This window comes from Indicator indicator, chromosome 13, assembly GCF_027791375.1.
Source record: "Indicator indicator isolate 239-I01 chromosome 13, UM_Iind_1.1, whole genome shotgun sequence".
Classification (NCBI taxonomy): Eukaryota; Metazoa; Chordata; class Aves; order Piciformes; family Indicatoridae; genus Indicator; species Indicator indicator.
The window spans coordinates 3,236,821-3,256,665 of NC_072022.1; the positions used below are offsets into that span (position 1 = coordinate 3,236,821).

Genomic DNA, 19,845 nt, shown 5'->3' on the forward strand with positions numbered 1-19,845 from the left:
TCCCCAATCTCAGTACCTGACTGAGCAGCTTTTGGTAGGATTTGATTTGGGAAAACACTTCCTTCTCAGTGGGTAATGGTATTTTAAGGACCTTGTTTTACCACACATAAGAAATCTTTCTCTTACCCTAATTTCTCCTGGTTCTGGCTTGTTTGAAATTAGTATAAACCAAATAGGAAGGGGATGCATGGGCTGCAGTGATGCTTCTGCAGTCACTTTATGTGGGGGAAAATAGCAGATTCTCTGTTGAAGGCTAAGACTTCAAAGGAATGTTTGGTTTTTTTTTGTTTTTTTTTTTTTTGTTACTACAAGAGCATTCTCATCTGCTTTCAGCACTCTTTCAGCCATTATAAATGCAGTGTGGGGTATCCAGAATAATGTATTGCCATTCTAGCACTGAAAACCAGTATATATCCAGGGTTCTGTGTGGGAATAGCTGTTCTGTTGCTGCCATTGCTTATCTTGGTATTGATCAGGTCTTTGCTGCCCAAATGAGAGTGAGAATAAAGAGGAGAGGTGGGGAGCATCTCTGGCAGATGACAGACCCTGAAGCTTTAGCTGTCAATCTTCCTTTATTTAAGAAGTTGAAGACTGGTAAAAACTTGGATAGAACCACTTCAGTTGTAAGAGACCTTCAAGATCATCAAATCTGACTGCTAACCCAAAACTGTTGTCAGGTCACCACTAAACTATGTCCTTCAGCACCACATCTACACATTTTTTGAATCCCTCCAGGGATGGGATCCCCACCACATCCCTGAGCAGCCTGTTCCAGGGCTTGGCAACCCTTTTGAGGAAGAATTTGTTCCTAATGTCCATCTTAAACCTGCCCTGATGCAACTTGAGGCTATTTCCTCTTGTCTTATTTCTTGTTCCTTGGGAAAAGAGACTGACCCCCCCCCACCTCACTACAACTTCCTTTGAGTTAGTTTTAGAAACAGAGGTCTCCCCTGGGCCTTCTTTTCTTCAGGCTAAACAAACCCAGTTCCCTCAGCCATTCCTCAGAAGACTTCTGTTCTAGACTCTGTGATGTGATATCTAGCTTTGTTTCTTTACATCAAAGTGTGTCCTTAATCAATTCTGGTTAATAACATTCTCTCTTTTGTCCAAATACTATAAGAAATTGGAAAATGAATCTGCATTGGGTCATACACTTCAAAGACACCCAGTCTTGGACAGAAGGCAGCAGTTGCTTTGTGCCAGTAACCCTCATCTGTATAACTTATAAAGAGAACATGAAAAACGTGTTGCAGATGAAATTTAGAAGTAGGTGGACACTGTTTAATTAGAGCTGGGTTTTGGCCAGGAGTACACCTACTGCTGCTGGCAACATGCCATAGAAGATAATTGGTAGTTGCTGCCATCTGGATTTGCATATTGCTCAAAAAATACCTCTTCAGAGCTCCTCGTGTGCCTTTCTGCCTTGCCTTTACCTGCAGAAGAGGGCAGATCAGAAAACCATTTAGTCTGGAAGTCCAACTACTACCCCAGCACTGCCAGGCCACCACTAAACCATATCCCTCAACACCACATTTACACAGCTTTCCAATTTCCTCAGGGATGGTGACTTCACTGCTTCCCTGGGCAGCCTGTTCCAGGGCTTGACAACCCTTTCAGGGAAGAGAATTTTCCTAATGTCCAACCTAAACCTGCCCTGGTGCTACTTCAGGCCATTTCTTCTTGTCCTATTTTTTGTTCCTTAGGTTGGGAGACCAACCTCCACCCCACTATCTTCTCTTTTCCAGGGAGTTGTAGAGTGAGAATGTCTCCCTGAAGGCTTCTTTTCTCCATGTTAAACCTCAGTTCCCTCAGCCATTCCTCAGAAGGCTTGTGCTGTAGACCACTCACCAGCCCTTCTTTGGCAGCCTCTCTGCATTCAGAGTTCTAAAGAAATGCTTCCACTTCTGTGTGGGTAATGACAGGGTGCTGAGAACAGCCAAGCTGGTTGTCAGTAAAAATCCAGGTAGCCCAATTGTTGCCAGTAGAAGGCTGGGAAGAGCACAAAGGGACAAATTGAGCACCTAGGAACAATTATCTGAAGGCACAATTGTCCAGCTGGAGCAAGGCATTTGTATGGAACAGAGAGCCCTAAGAAGACAAGAGAAGTTCCCTTGGAACACTGTTTGGGATAAGGGGAGGTCGTTAGTGGAGCTCTCCATCAGACAGTGAACCAGCAATGACCTTCTCATAAGCACACAGGTGTGTAAAATATAGTCAAGAGGGATGGTTGTGACAAAGAACATGAGACCACCATACAGGAGAGGTGGGCCTGCCCTCAGGTGCGGGAGGAGCAGAGGTGGTACAGAGTGTGGTACTTGATTTTTGTGCTGTTGGAGACTTAAACCTGAGAGTTTCTGCTGCAAGTGGGAAATGACAGAGTCCATGTCCCTGGATGAATGATGGGAGCTTCTTCCCTTAAAGACTAAAGCAGCATGAATGCTGCTTACAAGACCTTCCTGCCGTCTTATCTGCGATAGTTTCTGCAGAGCCAGTCACCCACATTTGAGGAAGATAAATCTGTGCTGGCATGGAGCCAGGGATGATTAGGGAACAGATTTTCTGAGCAGAGTCTGAAAGCATAGATAAGTCCCTAACCAAATGGAGTCAGAGAGAGAATAGGGCTGGCTGTAAACATGGGGGAAGGTAGGAGCTGCCTCAGACGCATGCACAACCAGAAGAAGAAACGTGCATGAGGCAGCTGCAAATAAAGCTGAAGGCAAAGGTGAAATAGCTCTGAAGGGCAAAGGGCAGTAAGAAAAGTTGAGAGTTTACTGCAGCAGCAGCAGCAGAGGAATGGAGCTGGTGCCCTGGGATGTATTCTCTTCTCCTTGGTCCCCCAAACTGGCTTAGCTGGACATCTCTGGGAAACACTAGCTGCAGTGACATCCATTGCTTTTGGAGCATAAAGCAGCATGTTGTGCATGCATGGTGTCTTTCCTCTGAGGATTCACAGCATACATTTGGCTTTCCCTTTATGGAAGACAAGGGAAATAACTGCCCGAAACCTGTGAGCAAGGGGCAGAGTTGGTGCTGAAAGCACCCTGGTGTCTTTGCTTCCCTTCTCCAAGAGTGTGAAGTCAATGCTCTTCGATCCACAAAGGCAAGGTTTTGATGCCTGTGCTTCCTGCTACTCCAAGCAGGAAATACAGGGATGAAAAGTAACTTCACATGAGCCAGGCCCTAAAATGTAGTTCAAATTTACTGCATGTCTTGACTGGAGAGGTGAAAGCTCAGTTTGTGTTTGCTATCCCTGCATCCCTTTAGTATTGAAAGCTTTATTTTGGAGTGGTCTTTCAGTCTGGGGAAAAAGTAGTTATGGTACAATTTCTATAATATTAGTAAAAGCTGAAGAGCATGGACTTTACCAGGGCAGGTGTGGAAGCTGCTGGTGTATAAAAGCCATAAACTGCTGACTCAGCTGAAGGTGGCATCTCAGAAGGGAGACAAGGTTTGGGTGGGGATGCCAGGAGGGCACCTACTGAGCTCCTCAAGCAGTGCTGTGTGCAACTTCAGCAGGTCTGAGAAGATTCTGGTCTGAATCCATGGTGCTTTATTTTCCCATCTTGATTTTCAAAGGAATAATTTTCCAAAGGCTGTTAGCATTTAATTATGTGGGAAGTATGAGCTCTGAACTTGGACTTTCAGGTAAGCAGGAGTTTAATAAGCAGGAGGAATTTACCTGCATGATGATACCACTGACATGACTGGATACTGCTTTGAAAATGCACTTTGTTCCTGGGTATTTGTTAATTTTTGTGCTTTTGCAATGTTTCACCAAAAGGAGCTTGGAACAGCTCATAAACATGGTCACTCCAAAGTCAAGCTCCTCAAAGCATCATGTATTGCATGACATGAGACCAGGTCAAACTGTGTTGGGGCATGTTAAGCAACTATAATATTCCAGAACACAAAAATAAATAGTCCATAAAAAAAAAATGCCATGTACCAGGTGATAAAGTGTTGACTGAGAGGGAGCTTTGGATGTGGTGGTGGGGTACTCTAAACCTTGTTAGATGATAAACCACACTGATGTGGAGTACTTTTTCCTGTTACCAGGAGACTGTGGGCCAGTTTCAACTCTTTATACACATCACAAGATAGTCAAATACCTTAAAGTTTTAGCTGAACAATTCTTTTAGAGTGAACATCCTTGGATGTTGGTTGGTTATACTTCTGGAGGCATGAGGCTGTCTTGATGATCTTGTTCTGGTTTTGTTTTTATAAAGCCTTACTTGAGAGCTCCAAAATTCTGTTTATATATTTTAAGAAGCTGTCTCTGCTGTCCCTTCCCTCCTGTCCACTTCTACCTCTTGCCATGACACACTGACCTGCATGTGCTGGCCTGGAGACCTGCCCTTGTGGATGTGCTCCTCAAGCCACAGTTAGGACAACTCAAGTGTTTGAGTATCCCACCAGCTCAATGTGACCTTGAACATCCCATCACACCTAACCAAGGAGGTGATGGGGAGCAGGATGTGATGAGAAGGTGGCTTAAAGCTCCCCAAGTTAGGGGTGCCTAGGGCTCCTCTGCTCTGCAGAGCTTCTTCCATCTGGGCTACTGCTGGGGCAAAAGGTCATCAGTGATGCTTGGTGACTTTCATGGTGGGTTTTCCAGAAGCCAAACCTTAGTTTTTGGCATTGACTTGAGGGTAGAAGAACCTTCATGAGACTGTGCTCTTCTTTGCCCCTCTCGTCTCTCACTGTGAACCAAGTGGTGCTGGAGGGGACCAGTTAAAGCTGTTATCTGGTGCAGTGTTTATCTGCTCACTTAGCTGGGGGACACTGAGAACAGAAGCTGTGAGCAGTGCAGGCTGGATGCTTAGTTTAATTTTTATGTGGTGAATCAAAGTCAAGCCTGCCTTGACAACCACAAATAATCTTTGCTTCTGCTTGACTAATCTCCTGCAAATGCCAGTTTATTAATAGAGCATCCTTATTTCCCCCACCCCCTTCCAGTTCCCTATGTATTCTGTTGCTCCTATGAGGACACAATGGTTATGAGAGAAACAAAAGCAAGATGCTTTTGAAACTACGTATTTCCTTCCTGGGAAGGTGACAAAGCTCTCACAAGGTTTCTACAGCCAGACTATAGGGTTTCTATTTTGGAGCCAAACCAGCAGAATTAAAGTCAGGCTGGAGAAGTCACCAATGCTATATGACTCCATGTTTCTCTAGAATTTCATTTTGTCCTTTTACTGGATCAATAGCACAGACAGAAGAGCTGCAAAAACCAGAATTTGAAAATAAATATGTCCTTGTTCACCTTTGTTAGCTGAAATTGTACAAAAAGAATGGTTCCTCCTGATCTTCACCAATTGTGGGATGGTTGTGTGTGCCTTTGTCCTGGTGCTGAGCACCGTTGAAAAGAGTCTGGCCCCATTCTCTTGCACCCCTGCCCCTTAGATGTTGATAAGCATTGAGAAGATTCCCTCTCAGTCTTCTCTTCTCCAGGCTAAACAGCCCCAGGTCTTTCAGTCTTTCCTCCTCAGAGAGATGTTCCAGTCCCCTCAGCATTTTTGTAGCCTCCACTGGACTCTCTCCAGTAGTTCTTTGTCTCTTTTGAAATGAAGAGCACAGAACTGGACCCAGTAGTCCATATGTGGCTTCACTAGGGCAGAATAGAGGGGGAAGAGAACCTCCTTTTACTTGCTGGTCATACTATTCTTCATGCATCCCAGCATACCTTTGGCCTTCTTGGCCACAAGAGCACATTGCTAGCTTATGGTGATCTATTTTTGACAGAGCACTCTAGGTAGGCAAAAAATGTCAGCAACATAAGGAAAGAGCAAAAAACCATGAAGCATAAAGAAATTATTTGCTTCAAGATTTCTCTTCTTTGCCATATCTTCGAGACGGCACAGGGTGTCTGCTCACTCTGCATTCAAGTGCTTGTTCCCTTCTCTCTAATGCTCAGCTTTGGGTTTTGAGACCCCTCTACCCTGGGCATGTAGAGACATTTGAGGTGAGCATGGGTTGAGCCTAGTCCACCCTTCCAAAATCTTCCCAGCCCTTGTGAAGAAAGGGGAGCTGGGTGAAGCCCAGCACTTTCAGCTTGAGGGATCAACCCTGCCTTGGACTTTGAAATGCATCAACTTGCTGCCTCTTGGCTGATAGAAGGTGATGTGTTTCTTGGTCAAGCCTTAATCTCCCTTTCCTTGATTGTCTGTGTGAAGCCTTTGTGAATATGTTGTTGGCTTACCTAGGGTAGGCTGGAAGCCTGGAGACCTCAGTCCTGGAGACCAAAGCAATCCTTAGTTACTTCCTAGCCTGGACTTGGGGTGACTTCTGCTCATGCTAAATTTATTTCAGGACCATCAATGATTTTTGGCGTTGCACAGGTAGGTAAGTGTAGGTGAGGCTTAACTCTGGAGTGATCTTTAGCCTGTCCCCAGTGCTCAGCTCTCTATCTCCCATGTTTCTGTGGTCATGGTTTGCAGTATTTATTAAAGGAGTTTTCTCACCTGTTAGGTTGAAAAAAGCCAATAGTGGGAAAAGATTTCAGGCTGCTTGCTTGATTTCCTGAGGCTATTAGACAGTCAATAAAAAATGGCAGAAAAATAAGGTCAGGAAATAACATTATAGGGCTTAAAGGAAAATATACCACTGAACTGAGGGAGGTGCCTGCCACCCTCAGAAGATGAGAGCCTCAGTACTGTGCAACTTGCATATATCCTGCCATGAAATATCATGCTCTAAGTGCCTTTTTACAAAACATTTGTCATAGAGGCCACCATAGATGTGGTCACTAGTACTTGTTGAGATGTTTGGCTTTTTGGTTATTAGTTGGGGTTTTGGTTTGTTTTAAATTCTTTGTGGTTGAGCTCTGGATGGGGCCCTGGGATCCTGTAGTCACTTTCAGCCAGCATTTGGGGAGACAGGAAAACCTGAGCAGCACCTTTGTTGGTTTTAGTCATGGTGCCCTTGTCATCTTCTGCCTTTGTGGGGAATCCTGCCAGTTCAGCAGGTGAGGGATGTTTTACCATGCCCACAAGTGCTGCTTCTGCTAAGTAACCCAGGATGCTGTGTGCAAAGCCATGTGTGCAGCACCCAGAGAAGCTGAAGGCAGAGGTCTGGTGCTTCAGAGATCAGTCTGAATGTATTCTGGACCCTCTTCATATTTTATGGAGGTTGTCTCACCTCTCAACACTACACATATCTATTCCATATGTGTTTTTAAACACTAGAAGGGTCAGAATTAAGCCTGGAATGGCAGATTGTGAAGCTGCCTGGTATTTTTGCTTGCCCATGCCACCTCCAGGATTCAGCCTGTTTTTCAGCATCAGAAGAGTCCCTGCACAGCCTTCATTTCAAAGATGACTCATTTCTTTTCCTCTGGTGCTCTTACGTACTCCTGCTAATAATACTGCTACAAGTAGAAGTTGTTATTATAGAGGACTGCTGATGAACTGGCTGGTCCTACCTTGCCTCCTAGATGATATCACAAGTGATAGCCTCAACATTTTATGTTCTGTTGGAGAGAGTAATGGTGCTTTCAGCCTTGGAACTGAATTAACTTCCAAAGCTATGCCTGCATCCATTTGAGAGCTGTTAGCATGAAGCAAATAAATGCAGGTGGTGGTTTCTTTAAGGCACTGGAACATTTTTTTACCGTGTATGGTGCAGGGCAAGGTGTTTGCTGTCTGTCCTGTGCCCCATGCAGCAAGATGAAGTGGGTGCAGCTAGGCATTGCTGATAATGAAGTGGTTACATCATTCACAGGATGAGGGATGAAGGCAGCAGCAGCCGCTTTGCCGGGCTCTGGGGTGCCCTTCACTGTGGAGAAGGGGATGATGGAATATGATACTTTGGCTTTTTCCTGGTCTTGATTTGTGAATCCTGAAGTCTGTCTTTTAGCATGAAGCCATTTTTCACGTTGCTGATGGGAGAGAAAGGGGGGAGGCAGGGGGGTGCAATGTGGCTGGTGACGAATGTGGCAGCGGATGGTTGTGCTGTTGTTTGGCATATGGTGAGCACCAGCATGGGAAGGTTGTTATTTTAAGACCCCTCCTTTGCTAGTGGAAGCGTGAGAAGCAGAGCAGCCAGCCATCTCACACAACAATGGAGCTTCCATGACAGATGTCAGTTAACCTGATTTTCATATTAAAAAAGAGGAGAAAGGTTTGCTGTGTTCTATAGGCCTTTCTTTGCATGTTGTCTGGCTGCAGTGCGCAAAGGAAGGATGGTGGCAATAGAAAGCAAATATGTTGTCTGGGACAGCCTTGGGTGGCTCTTGGTCACATCTTTCTTCCTGTGGATGCTGAGAGCTGCCTGGCTTTGGGAAGAGGTTGCTGAAGATGTGGTGGGTGCCCTGGGAGCTGTTGGCTGGGCTGCATCTTGAATGCCCTGGGAGCTACTGGGTGCTGTCCAGTTTTACCTCTTGTCTCTGCTTCCTACTGCTCCTGTGCTCGGTGAGCTGAGTGCCATGTTTTCCCCCAGATGACTATGTTGTGGTGCTTAGTAGCTAATTAAACATTAATTGGCTTGAACCTCTGGTGTCCCAAGCAGCACCCAAATGCCTTTTCTTGTTGGGGAGTTAAGCAGGAGAACTGGTACTTCCTGTTGCTCATCCACTTTTCTCTCAGCTACTTCCCTGAGGATGCCAAGTTGTTATTTAATAGCCATACTGGTCTGGTCTTTAACATCCACACCAATGTGTTACTTAATAGCAACACCAGTGGTGTGTCCCAGCAGGGCTCTTTGGGGTTTGGGAGGATTGTGAAGTGCTGGGAATAGGTAAACTGGTGCTATCCCCAGGGAGCTGCTGCATGGAGCAGGGAGGGATGCAGCTGGGCAAGGCAGTGGTGTAAAAATGTCTCTTAGAGCTACTTGCTTTGCAGAAGAGGTGTTAGAAAGGACAGGGAGGAGACTTCAACTTCTCTTGCATGGAGTGTGAGCCAACCATCCACCTTACACCATCCTGTATTGCTGCATCTCATCAGGGAACTCTCCTTTTGGCCCTGCTTCTGCTCAGGTTGTAGTGTGGGACAGTCAAACCACTGTTTCCTTTGCTGACCAGGATAATGGAAACCCCTTTAATAATTCAGGGGGCAAATTTTGCACCACTTGGGGTGGTGCACAGAAATAGATTCTCAGGTAAGCTGAGTGGGGATTGCCTGAGCTTACTGACAGCCCAGTGGCCTTTTCTCTCCCCAGATAGTGATGTACATAGGGCAGGTCTCCAAGGACATCCTCAAGTGGCCTCGGCCCCTCTCGCCACCTGTTGTCAAGCTGGAAATGAGGACAGATGCAGAGTATGGGATGCCTTCCACCCACGCCATGGCAGCCACTGCCATCTCCTTCTCCTTCTTCCTCGCAACCATGAATCAGTACGAGGTAAGGGTACAACAGAAAGAAAAAGAAGAAAAAGGGAAGGATGTGTCTGCTTCCAGCCAGCTGCACAAAACCAGCACACCAAAGCTGTGCCACTTGCAGAGGAGCTCTGTGTTTATTTTCTCAGATAGGTATTTTTCCCCTGTTGTTGACCATAGCTGGCTAATAATAGATAAAAAGATACATTTATCACAGACTGGCTTGGGTTGGAACGCAGCTCTAAAAATCATCTAGCCCAAAACCCCTGCAGTGAGCAGGGACATCTTCAGCTCCATCAGGTTACTCAGAGTCCTGTCCAACCTGACGTGGAAGGTTTCCAGGGATGGGATATCTACTACCTCTCTGGGCAACCTGCACTGTGAGCCCTTGTGTCTACAAGGGTTTGTCTTTGAAATACGCTTGAGAGAGCTGAGAAACATGCTTGAATGTGATGCATCCAGGAAATTATTACTGCTAAAGTACAGGAAATGTGTGTTTGGATTCATAAAATCAAACAACAAAAAAAAATCATTGTGGAGAAATAGGTTTCTGGGTAGTAAACCTTCTGGAAAAATAAAAGACCCAAGGTGAGGCACATGATGAGATCTCTGCAAGCACTCTACAGCTCCAAGTGCAGTGAACCTGCTGTTGTTGTATGAGTGCAATCATGGCGTATGCTGGTAGTCCAACACTGGTCAGAGCCAGGGGATTTCCAAGGCTGCTTTTCCTCCCTCACAAAAACCTAGGTAACAAAAAGCTCTTGTAGAGGGGTTGGACTACCTGTCCTTTAAGTGTCCCTTCCAACCCAAACCCTTCTATGATTCTATGGCTTGGAGGTCTTTGGGTGTCCTCCTTGCAGTGACAACATGTGTGCAGAGATGAATGGTTGTCACCTACTCGATGAAGCATGCTGTGTCCTGGGGCTGTTACTAATAGAAACGGAGGTCTCTGAGCAACACGAAGGTCTTGCGATCAGTTTAATCTCTGAACTCCTCTGGTCCCAGCCACTGAGCAATGGGCTTTGCTCCTGCCTGCAGTGCGTGGATGAATGAGGACATCACTGGTGCCCAAGGCTGGACTGTCAGCCTGGTAATTGGTAACTGTTTGGAGCAACTTGGCAGCTGTATGAGGATGGGAGAAGCAGCTGTAAGATGGGATGTTTGTCAGTCCTGTCTGGAAGGCCAAATCCATCCCATGCTGGTCAGAAGCATTTTATCCTTAACAGATAAACTCCTAGTGGGACACACACAGCTCTTCATGGTCTGTCTTCTGCCTCTTGGAAACTACCATGAAATAGTAGGGCTGCTGTACAATAATTGCATGATTCAATTGCTTCTATTAAGAAAGAAAAATCTAGCAGTGCATTTTGCTGCTCTCTTCTCAAGCTCCCCTACTCATCAATTGCAGATCTGAGCTAGCTCCCAGGCTGCCTGCTGAGAAAGGAATAAAATGGGCATAAATCCTGCCAGAGCTTAGAGAAGTGAGGAAAAAATAGTGTTTTATGAACTGGGAGTGACATCTGCAGTTAGGTCTGAGCTCACTACTCCAGAGGCCAGAGTATGCCCTGGGGAAAAAGGGTGAGAAGCAAGTTGTTATGCTTAAAATTTTCACAGAAGCATTTTTGCACTGACCTGTGGCCACCCTGCTCAGTCATCAGCCTCTCAGCAGTGGATGGAGACTTTGTGTCAAATTGGGTGAATTAGTTTAATTTATCTATATTTTGGATTGGAAAACTCTCTTTATGGATGGAAAGAAGCCTAAGAGCCTGCATGGCTCCAGGATTTGAATGAATGGAGTAAGGGCTGATATGTTAAGCTTACTCTTTATCAAATATGTGTTTCACTTGGGGGGTTTTGTGCCTGTTTATTTTTTTTTGGTGGTTGTTTGGGGGTTCCCTCCCCCCCCTTTTCTTTTTTAAAGTGTTAATTTATTTCAGTGTTTTTTCCCGTGTTCATAGGCAACTCAGAGAGGGAATTAAACAAAGCCAGCTTCATGAGATGATGATTAAATCTTGTGTCACAAGGAAGAGTGGTCCTGACTACTCTAATAGCTAGATTGTGGTTTCAGCCCAGACACTGATGGGTTGGTGGGTTTTTTTTGTTGTTGTTGTATTTTTCTTTTCCCCTCCTAGCCTACTGCTTGAGGACTATTGATTACTCTACTGGCCAGGCTCTGTGGCCATCACACCCCTCAGGCGGTCTGAGCTTGTAGTTCAATCTCGAACATCACTTGTACAACATGCCATGTCTTTTTTTTCTTAGGGTCTTTAGCACTAGCATGGATTTTGCAGGTAGATATCACAGGGGAAGACTCTTCAAATGCCATCTATTTCCCAAGTTTCCTTCCACTGAGACTAGGCTTTTGCAAGAGCAGTGATAAGGAAATGACCTTCTAGCCCAAAATTGCCCATTGGCTGATGTGAGGTCTCATCTTGGGTCATGTTAATCTATTTGAGAAAATATGGAATCACAGAATGATTTGGGTTGGAAGAGACCTTTAAAGGTCATTTAGTCCAATCTCCTGCAGTCAGCAGGGTTGTCTTCAATGACAGCAGGTTGCTCAGAGCCCCCTCTAACCTGACCTAGAATGGTTCCAGGAGTGGGGTGTCTACCACCTTTCTTTAAGAAGCTCAGGAGCCACTTTGCAATGTGAGATCCTGATGTCAGCCTGGCTGCTTGCATGTCATTCATATTTGTATTTCAGAGCTGTGGGTGTTAAAGGAGATAATGGTGTAATGGGTCTGTTTATGGTTTTGTTCCTTTTTCACAGTACCCCTTTGAGTTTGGTCTGGCAGCAGCATTTGTGTTCTCAACACTGGTGTGTCTCAGCAGGCTCTACACGGGGATGCACACAGTCCTGGTAAGGATGCCCTGCACTGGTCATGCGTCCAGCCCTGCTTGTCTCCTTCCATTTCCCACTCCTGAAGTGATGTAGGTCCTGCCTTGGCTGTGCCACCACAGGAACACACAGAGAAGCACTAATTTTCAGGCTGTCTATTCAAAGGCAGCTGTGAGGAAACCCTCAGGCTATTGCTATTTGAGTCTGCAAGGGAATTATTTACACGATTATGGAAGCAGTGGTGTGTGGGGACTGAGGAGCTGGGTGAGGTCGAGGTGGCATCTCAATTGTAGTTCTCTATTTGGTAATCTTAATTGTGTGGAATGTACTTGGGCAACTGCTACTGCTCCTTAGCTAAGCCTTTGTGCAATAGTATCAATTGTCGGCAGGAAGTATTCAGGCTGGTTCAGCCTGGGAGTGCCAGGGAAGGAATAGCAGGTGGGTGAGTCATGCTGGGACCAAGAGAGGGTCAGACATGAGGAGTGAGCTGCCCTTGGGGGACAGCATGCCTCGTGTGACCATGCAGAGGCATGGCACTTAATACTCTGACAAGCTTCTTGTTTTAAACTGGAAGGAAATTTATTTGTAAAGGACTGAGATGCACAAATGCGCTTCAAAAACGATGACAATCTGTGGCTTTGTTTGGCAGAGTGTTGAGCACAGCTGCTGAGAGGTGTTAGCCCTGCTTTGAGGACAGGTTTCAGGCATAGCTTTGATTACACAAAGCTGGTTCCTTGACAAGAGGAAAAATTATTGCTCTGCCACATAGAATGGTTGGAGGGGTGGTCCTGCTTCCCAAGGATGGATAAAAAATGCCTGGCAGCTTCCTCGCAGGAGCTTGGTATGAACTGTTGGTGGGTTGCATCTGCATAAATAATTGTGGGTTTTTTTACTACATGATAATTATCTTTGTAATAAGGAGACTTGATGACTGTAAGAAAGGGAGCCCTTATGAGATTAAGGTTATATTTAAAATACATCTTGACCTTTCTTTCCAGCTGTAGTGGATCAAAACAATATCTGAAATCAAAGCCAGAGACACCCTTTCTTAGCTAGTGACCTTTAGTCAGTCAGCAAAAATTCTTTGCATGCTTCCCTTGCTGGTCCATCACAATGGAAGATTCTTCTCAGTTCAGATGGATTTTTAGGGTAAAGCAGAAGAAGTCCTTTGTGCCTTTGACATGATAAAAACAAGGCTTTAAAATAAAATTTAAAAAAAGCTCCTCAGCTAAGTGTGAGCAGTGCTGCCTGTCAAAAGGACAAATGCAATTCCCTGGGGTCTTCTTGTGTGTTGTGGTAAGGATGCCTGATGAGCACAGCTGCCCAGATGCAACCCCTCTTTCTGTGTAGCATCCCACTGCAGTGACAGTTGTGGTGTTCTACCACCACTGGCAGGTTCTTTGTGAAAGAAGTGTGGTTTGGATTTATTTTCCACACTTTGAGAGATTCTTCAGACCCTGAGCTGCCTAAGATGCCAAGATGTAGCAGCCACCCAGCCAAGCCACCAGCTGAAAATCCTAATGGATTTTTAACTGAGGTCTTAGAAAATTCATACTGCTAGGATACATAATCATAGGATGGTTTGGGTTGGAAAAGACCTTAAAGATCTAGTCCAAACCCTCTGCAGTGTGCAGGGACAACTTCAACTAGATTAGGTTCCATCCTGTATTAATCATAGATTCATAGAATGGCTTAGATTTGGAAGGGACCTTAGAGATCATCTACTCCAACCTCCCTGCCATGGGCAGAGATGCCTCTCAACTAGACTCAGCTGCTCAAGGCCTCATTCAACCTGGCTTCCAATACTCCCAGAGAGGAAGCATCCACAACCTCCCTGGGCAGCATATTCCAGAGTCCTACCACCCTCATATTGAAGAACTTCTTCCTAAAGCAAGTGAAGTGTAACATATACCTACCAACTTACTGTAACTGAGTTTGTCCTGTTTGAGGGATCAGAGGAAGAGTAGTAGCAAGGAGGTTGCACTGTACTTTGCTAAAGCTGTAGCTGAAGCTCCAGTGCTCATCTGTTATAGTCTCAGCTCTACCAATCAGTCTGTGTTTGAGCATTTGTAACAGTGGGAGAGCTGAAATCCCCCCACACCGACTATAACCAGACCAGCTCAGTCTGGAAGCAGATGAAAGCTGTATTTACAAGCAAATCTACCATCTATGATGAAATGCAATGAATATGTATAAATATACACTATTCACAACATTTACAAATATGTACTATCAACAGAAAAAGCACAACTAAGTTCCCTTTGCTGGTGTTGCTTTTGGATTAAGAGTGGCCTCAAAAGCATAGTCGTGTTAGTTCTAGAAGGGATGTGGACATTAAAGACCTTCTGGAGAGGCAGTAAGTTGGCATGAGAGCTATCTGCATCATTCACTGGAATGAATACTATGCCTAGGGAAAAAGGAATAAGCACCTGTTGCCTGGGCTGTTTCCAGGAGAGCATCACAGGGTGGAAGCAGTGCACTTGCACTGCAGAGGGAGGACATAGTTACACCAACCCACCTTTGCCACCTCAACGTAAGAACATCCTCTGTGTGTAGAGAAGCAGGAGAAAGGCAGAGTCCTGCCTTTGAGGTCTTAAACGATGGAATCTGAGGCACTGACAAAGAGGGATTATGGAGTTGCCTGAAAAGGACAAAGCAAAAATTTGGACACATTTGTAGTGAATGTGTAACATTTTAGGGGTTAATTCTAAGGAACCCAACATGATTTGAGATACTATAACTGGTTGGAGGGTTTTCTTGTTGTTATTTGCTTTATTCCCCAGAGAGCTGTACTTCAGAAAATATCCCTTTGCTCTCCATCTTTAAACCCTTGGCCCAATCTTTGATCCCTGCCTCAGCACAGTGAACAAATTTTCCTGTCTCACTTTCTGGAGCACATCTGAGTGGTCTTGTGTTTGAAACAAGAAGTGATGGTGTCTGTGTGAGTGCACAGTGTTCCAAAGAGTTACCAGAAAGATTGTTGCCAATCATTATAGGGAAGAACTTCATCAACCCCCAAAGCAGGGAGAGGAGGGAAGCTTTTAGCCATCTTTTAACCCTTTGGGTCCAGCAGTATGAATTTCTTAGTCAGTGGTTTGTGTTGGAAGGGATATTTAAATGTCATGTAGTCCAACTTCCCTACAGTCAACAGGGACATCTTCAACTAAGTCAGGTTTCTGAGCCGTGTCCAACCTGACCTGGAATGGTTCTGGTAAGGGGCATTTACCATCCCTCTGGGCAACCTGGGAGCGTGTCTGAACATCATCAGTGTAAAACATATTTCCCTTCTATCTAATCTAAATCTCACTTATTTTAGTTTACAACCTGTCACAACAGACTCTCCTACAATATCTGTCCCCATCTTTCTTCTCCTTCCCTTAACTACTGAAAGGCCACAATAAGAACTCCCTAGAGCTTTCTCTTCTCCACAACCCCCACTTTTTCAGCTTGTCCTCACAGCAGAGGGGTTACGGCCCTTGGATCATTTTTTTGTGGCCTCCTCTGGACCTGCTCTGACAGGTCCATGTCCTTCCTCCAGAGCTGGACACAGCAATGCAGATTGGGGTCTCACCAGAGTGGAAAAAAGGGGCAGAATCCCCCTCCTTCAACACTGTTGGGGATGCAGCCCAGGTTATGGCTAGCTTCTGGGCTACAAGTGCATGTTGAGAGCTCATGTAGAGCTTTTCACCCAGACCTGGCTGTGCTGAGGGAGGTGAAGCATCCCAACAGAGAAACAGGAGGTTTCAAGATTTGCCACCGGTGCTGCACCTTGAGCAAAATTCATGCTTGCCCTCATTTAAAAATTCCTTTATAATTGTGGGTTTGGCAAGAGGTTAATCTGTTTACACAGCCAAGAATGTGCTTCCTGGGAATGCTGGCAGCAGCTCCACAGCTGGGAAGAGTAAAGGTCCCACTCTGGGTGCACGGATGGGAGAGTCCAGGAAAGAAAGCTTTCCTCAGAAATCAAAGCCATCCCTCCTCTTCCCATCTTCTTCTTGGTTTAAGAAGCAAGAGGGGAAAATCATTAACTCTGTGCTGCTGAACATCTTCAAAAAGTGTTGGTTTTGAACTTAGCCACCTCCTCTGAGTGCTCAGAAAGTCAGACCTCTGCCTGTGCAGGGCAGACCCAAAGAGAGTTCCTAAGGATGGCCATGGCTGGGTATGGCTTCTGCTCTGCTCTTGGACGGAGTCTACATAATAAGCCCACATATTGGTGAACCTTCTTGGCCCCAAGAGCACATTGCTGGCTCATGGGGAAACTTGTTGCCAACCACCACCCCCAGGTCCTTCCCTACAGAACTGCTTTCCAGCCGGTTAACCCTTAACCTGTACTGGTGCAGGGGATTATTCCTCCCCAGGTTCAGGGCTCTGCACTTGCCCTTGTTGAACTTTATTTGGTTCCCCTCTGCCCAACTCTCTAGCCTCTTCAGGTCTCTGAGTAGCAGCAGTCTGATGGTGTGTCAGCCATCCTTCCAGTCTGTATCATCAGCAAACTGGACAGGCACTGTTTGTGCCCCAGCCAGGAGCTGAGGGAGTCAGCTGGATAAATCTGAGAAAAGCCTTTGTCAGGGTAGGTTCCTGTTTGATGAGAAGTCTTTAACTGAGGCAGAAAAGCACATGAACAGTGTTTGAGTTTCCCTCCTTAATCACATGTGGAGGGATACTGAGATGTCAGGACTTTTTTCACCTAATCTGGGGCGGGAAATGGAGGTACCCACTGGTGATGGGGTTTTTGAACAGCAATGCTGGAAGCCACGTCCAGCTCTTCTGTGTTGATGCAGTTACTTGGTGTTGGGTCAAAACATGCCCTTGTGTGTCAAGTCGCAATCTGAAAATCAGTATCAGAAGATGGATGGTGGTGAAATATTGATGCCTAAAGGTATTTTACAGTGAACAAATTCATGTGTGTCTGTTGATATCCTCATGTCATGGGTGAGGGAGAAAATGTGACTGGGAATTCATATTAGGAACATGTGAAATGGCTTTGGGAGCTGCTTAAAACCAAATGTGCTGTGAACCTACTGCCTGGAAGTTATAAACAGCTCAAGTTCAGCCATACTGGAGTAATGCATTTACCAGAAAGTCATTAAATACTTCTGTGGATTAAAAAAAAAAAAAAAACAAACTTTTTCCTGCCTAACTCTTAAATTCTCATAAATAATTCATTTTCTACTGACTCTGGTAGTAGTCAGTTGTCATGACTTGAGGATCTTGAGGGTATTTCTGCCTGGGAGTAGCTTTAGCTTTTGCAGAGCATTTCATGGTCAAACCCTGCTGCCTCCTGAGCGTGCAGCACAGGTGAAAATATTCTAGTGCTTTTATCAGCTCATGTACAGGCAGCTTTTGTTAGGGTTACCTCTTGTCTCCTTGTGGCTGACAACAGCCAAGTTTTCAGAGCACCTTACTTGCTTCTGTTAATAAATTAAGCTTTAACTATGAGCTCACCTCAGGTGCTTTACTGCATGCTGGATTTCAGAAACTTGGGCAATAAATTCCTTCTGGATATATTCCTGCCTGAAGGTGCTGTAACAGTGTGAGAGCCGAAATCCCCTTCCCACACCAACAATAACCAGGCTAGCTCAGTTTGGAAGCAAATGAAAGCTATATTTACAAGCAAATCTGCAATCTATGATGAAATGCAATGAATATGTACAGATATACACTATTCACAACATTTACAAATATGTACATCAACAGAAAAGCACAACCAAGCCCCCTTTCCTTCCCCCAAGGGGCCTCCCTCCTCAGCCAGAAGGAACCCTCCCTGACCTCCCTGGCAGAAGGCAGAGAGTCAAGAAGCAGAGAGGCTGTTAGACTTAGCTTGTCAAGGTCAGTGTGTTATCTTCCGCCAGGAAAGAAGAAACAGCAGACAGACAGAAGCTGAGCAAGCCAAGAACTCAGATTGCCCAACTCCCCAGCCTTGTTTTGAGTATTGATTCTTAAACATTTCTATCTCTCCAATGGAAGTGTTTAGAATAATCATTATTTTGCTTTCTTACACCCAAGAGTGATTTATTTTCTCTTTCACTTTCTCTGCTTGACTTTTGTGAAGAAAAATTTAAAAGACAGTCTTAAAACCATCACAGGTGCCTCTACAGGACAGGTACCACTTCCCACAGCTCTGGCCTTTTCTTCCACAGAGCTTGTGTTTCTGAGCTGGGAGCTTGTCTCTGACAGAAGATGGCATCTGCCCATCTATGCAAAGCAAGAAGTGATAATCCTGCTGACAGGATGAAATCACTTATAGGATTATGGGAGGGAAAGGGGTTGTATGGAGATTGTATGTGATAACATCCCTGAGATCACAAGATCCTAGCATGGTGGGGATTGGAAGAAACCTCTGGGATCATCAAGTCCAACTCCACCACTAAACCAAGGTCACCCAGAATAGGTTGCCCAGGAATATGTCCAGCAGCGTTTGGAATATCTCTGCAGAGGAGGAGACTCCACAGCTTCTCTGGTCAGCCTGCTCCCGTGCTCTGGCACCATCATAAGAAAGTTTTTTCCTTATGTGCCTTTACCATTGAGATGATGGGTGGAGAGTGGTCTTAAAACATGGAAGCAGGAAGAATCTCATTTGTTCAGGGAAAGGATATGGATCAGTAAATACATCCACATGGACAAGGATGAGTTCAGGAACTATTGTGTTTAGCACAAGGTTTGTGTTGTCCCTGCAGGTGGACAGTGACATCACTGGCTCCAGTGTCTTCCTCTGCTGCTGTGCACCTACAAGTAGTCTTTTATCACCACCTGATAAGATCTGTTTTACTTCCCAGGTGTCACAAAGCTTTTAAACGTGTTCTCTTTGCAGGATGTGATTGGTGGAGCGCTGATTTCGGCTGTGCTGCTGATGCTTCTGTACCCTGTGTGGGACACGATAGACCACCTGCTGCTGACTAGCCCCTTCTGCCCACCGATTTCCATCATTGTGCCTCTCGTCTTATGCTACAACTACCCCAAACTGGACTACTACAGCCCTACCAGGGGAGACACCACTACCATCTTAGGAGCAGGAGCTGGGGCAACTGTGGGATTTTGGTTAAATAACCAATTTGTTGCAGCATCCTACGCTGGTGAGGATTTTCAGCTCAGATTTCCTTTGCTCACTGGTAAAACCATGGTGGTCATGCTAGCCAGGTTCCTCGTAGGGATCTTCATCATTCTGCTGACACGCCAGCTCATGAAGAGTGTGGTCCTTGGCATGCTGGGCTACCACTACAAGTTCCCCATGAGGGACCTGGCAGCACGGAGACGACCAGAAGTGGAAGTGCCATACAAGTTCATAACCTACTCCTCGGTCGGCTTAACCGCCACTGTCATTGTGCCACTGCTGCACGAGCTGCTGGGACTGATGTGAGCTCAGCACCTTCCTTACAGAGCAGTGTTCAGCACCACCGTTTCAGAGAGAAGTTGATTGAGCTTGGTAACTTGACCAAAAGAGTGTTTTGTGCCTTTCTGCACTGGTGTGCTGAGTTCACTCTGGCTGGATGCCAACCAAAGCTGCTCTGTCACTGCCCTCCTCAGCTGGCAAGGGGAGAGAAAATGCAACAAAGGGCTCAATGGGTTGAGATAAGGACTGGCAGAAATCACTCACCAGTTACTGTCATGGGCAAAATGGACTCCACTTGAGGAAAATTAATTTATTACCAGTAAAATTAGAGTAATGAGCAATGAAACCACATCTTGAGACACCTTACC

General features: G+C 45.5%; 1 protein-coding gene across 1 annotated transcript in view; it reads left to right on the forward strand.

Moving 5' to 3' along the window:
* SGPP2 (sphingosine-1-phosphate phosphatase 2) overlaps positions 1-19,504 on the forward strand; it is a 32,423-nt gene extending 12,919 nt beyond the window's left edge. Inside the window, exons 3-5 of the mRNA XM_054386239.1 lie at positions 9,154-9,333; positions 12,079-12,168; positions 18,959-19,504. Of these exons, the coding sequence (XP_054242214.1) occupies positions 9,154-9,333; positions 12,079-12,168; positions 18,959-19,504 (816 nt within the window). The remainder of the gene's footprint in view (positions 1-9,153; positions 9,334-12,078; positions 12,169-18,958) is intronic.
* Positions 19,505-19,845: the final 341 nt, after the last annotated feature.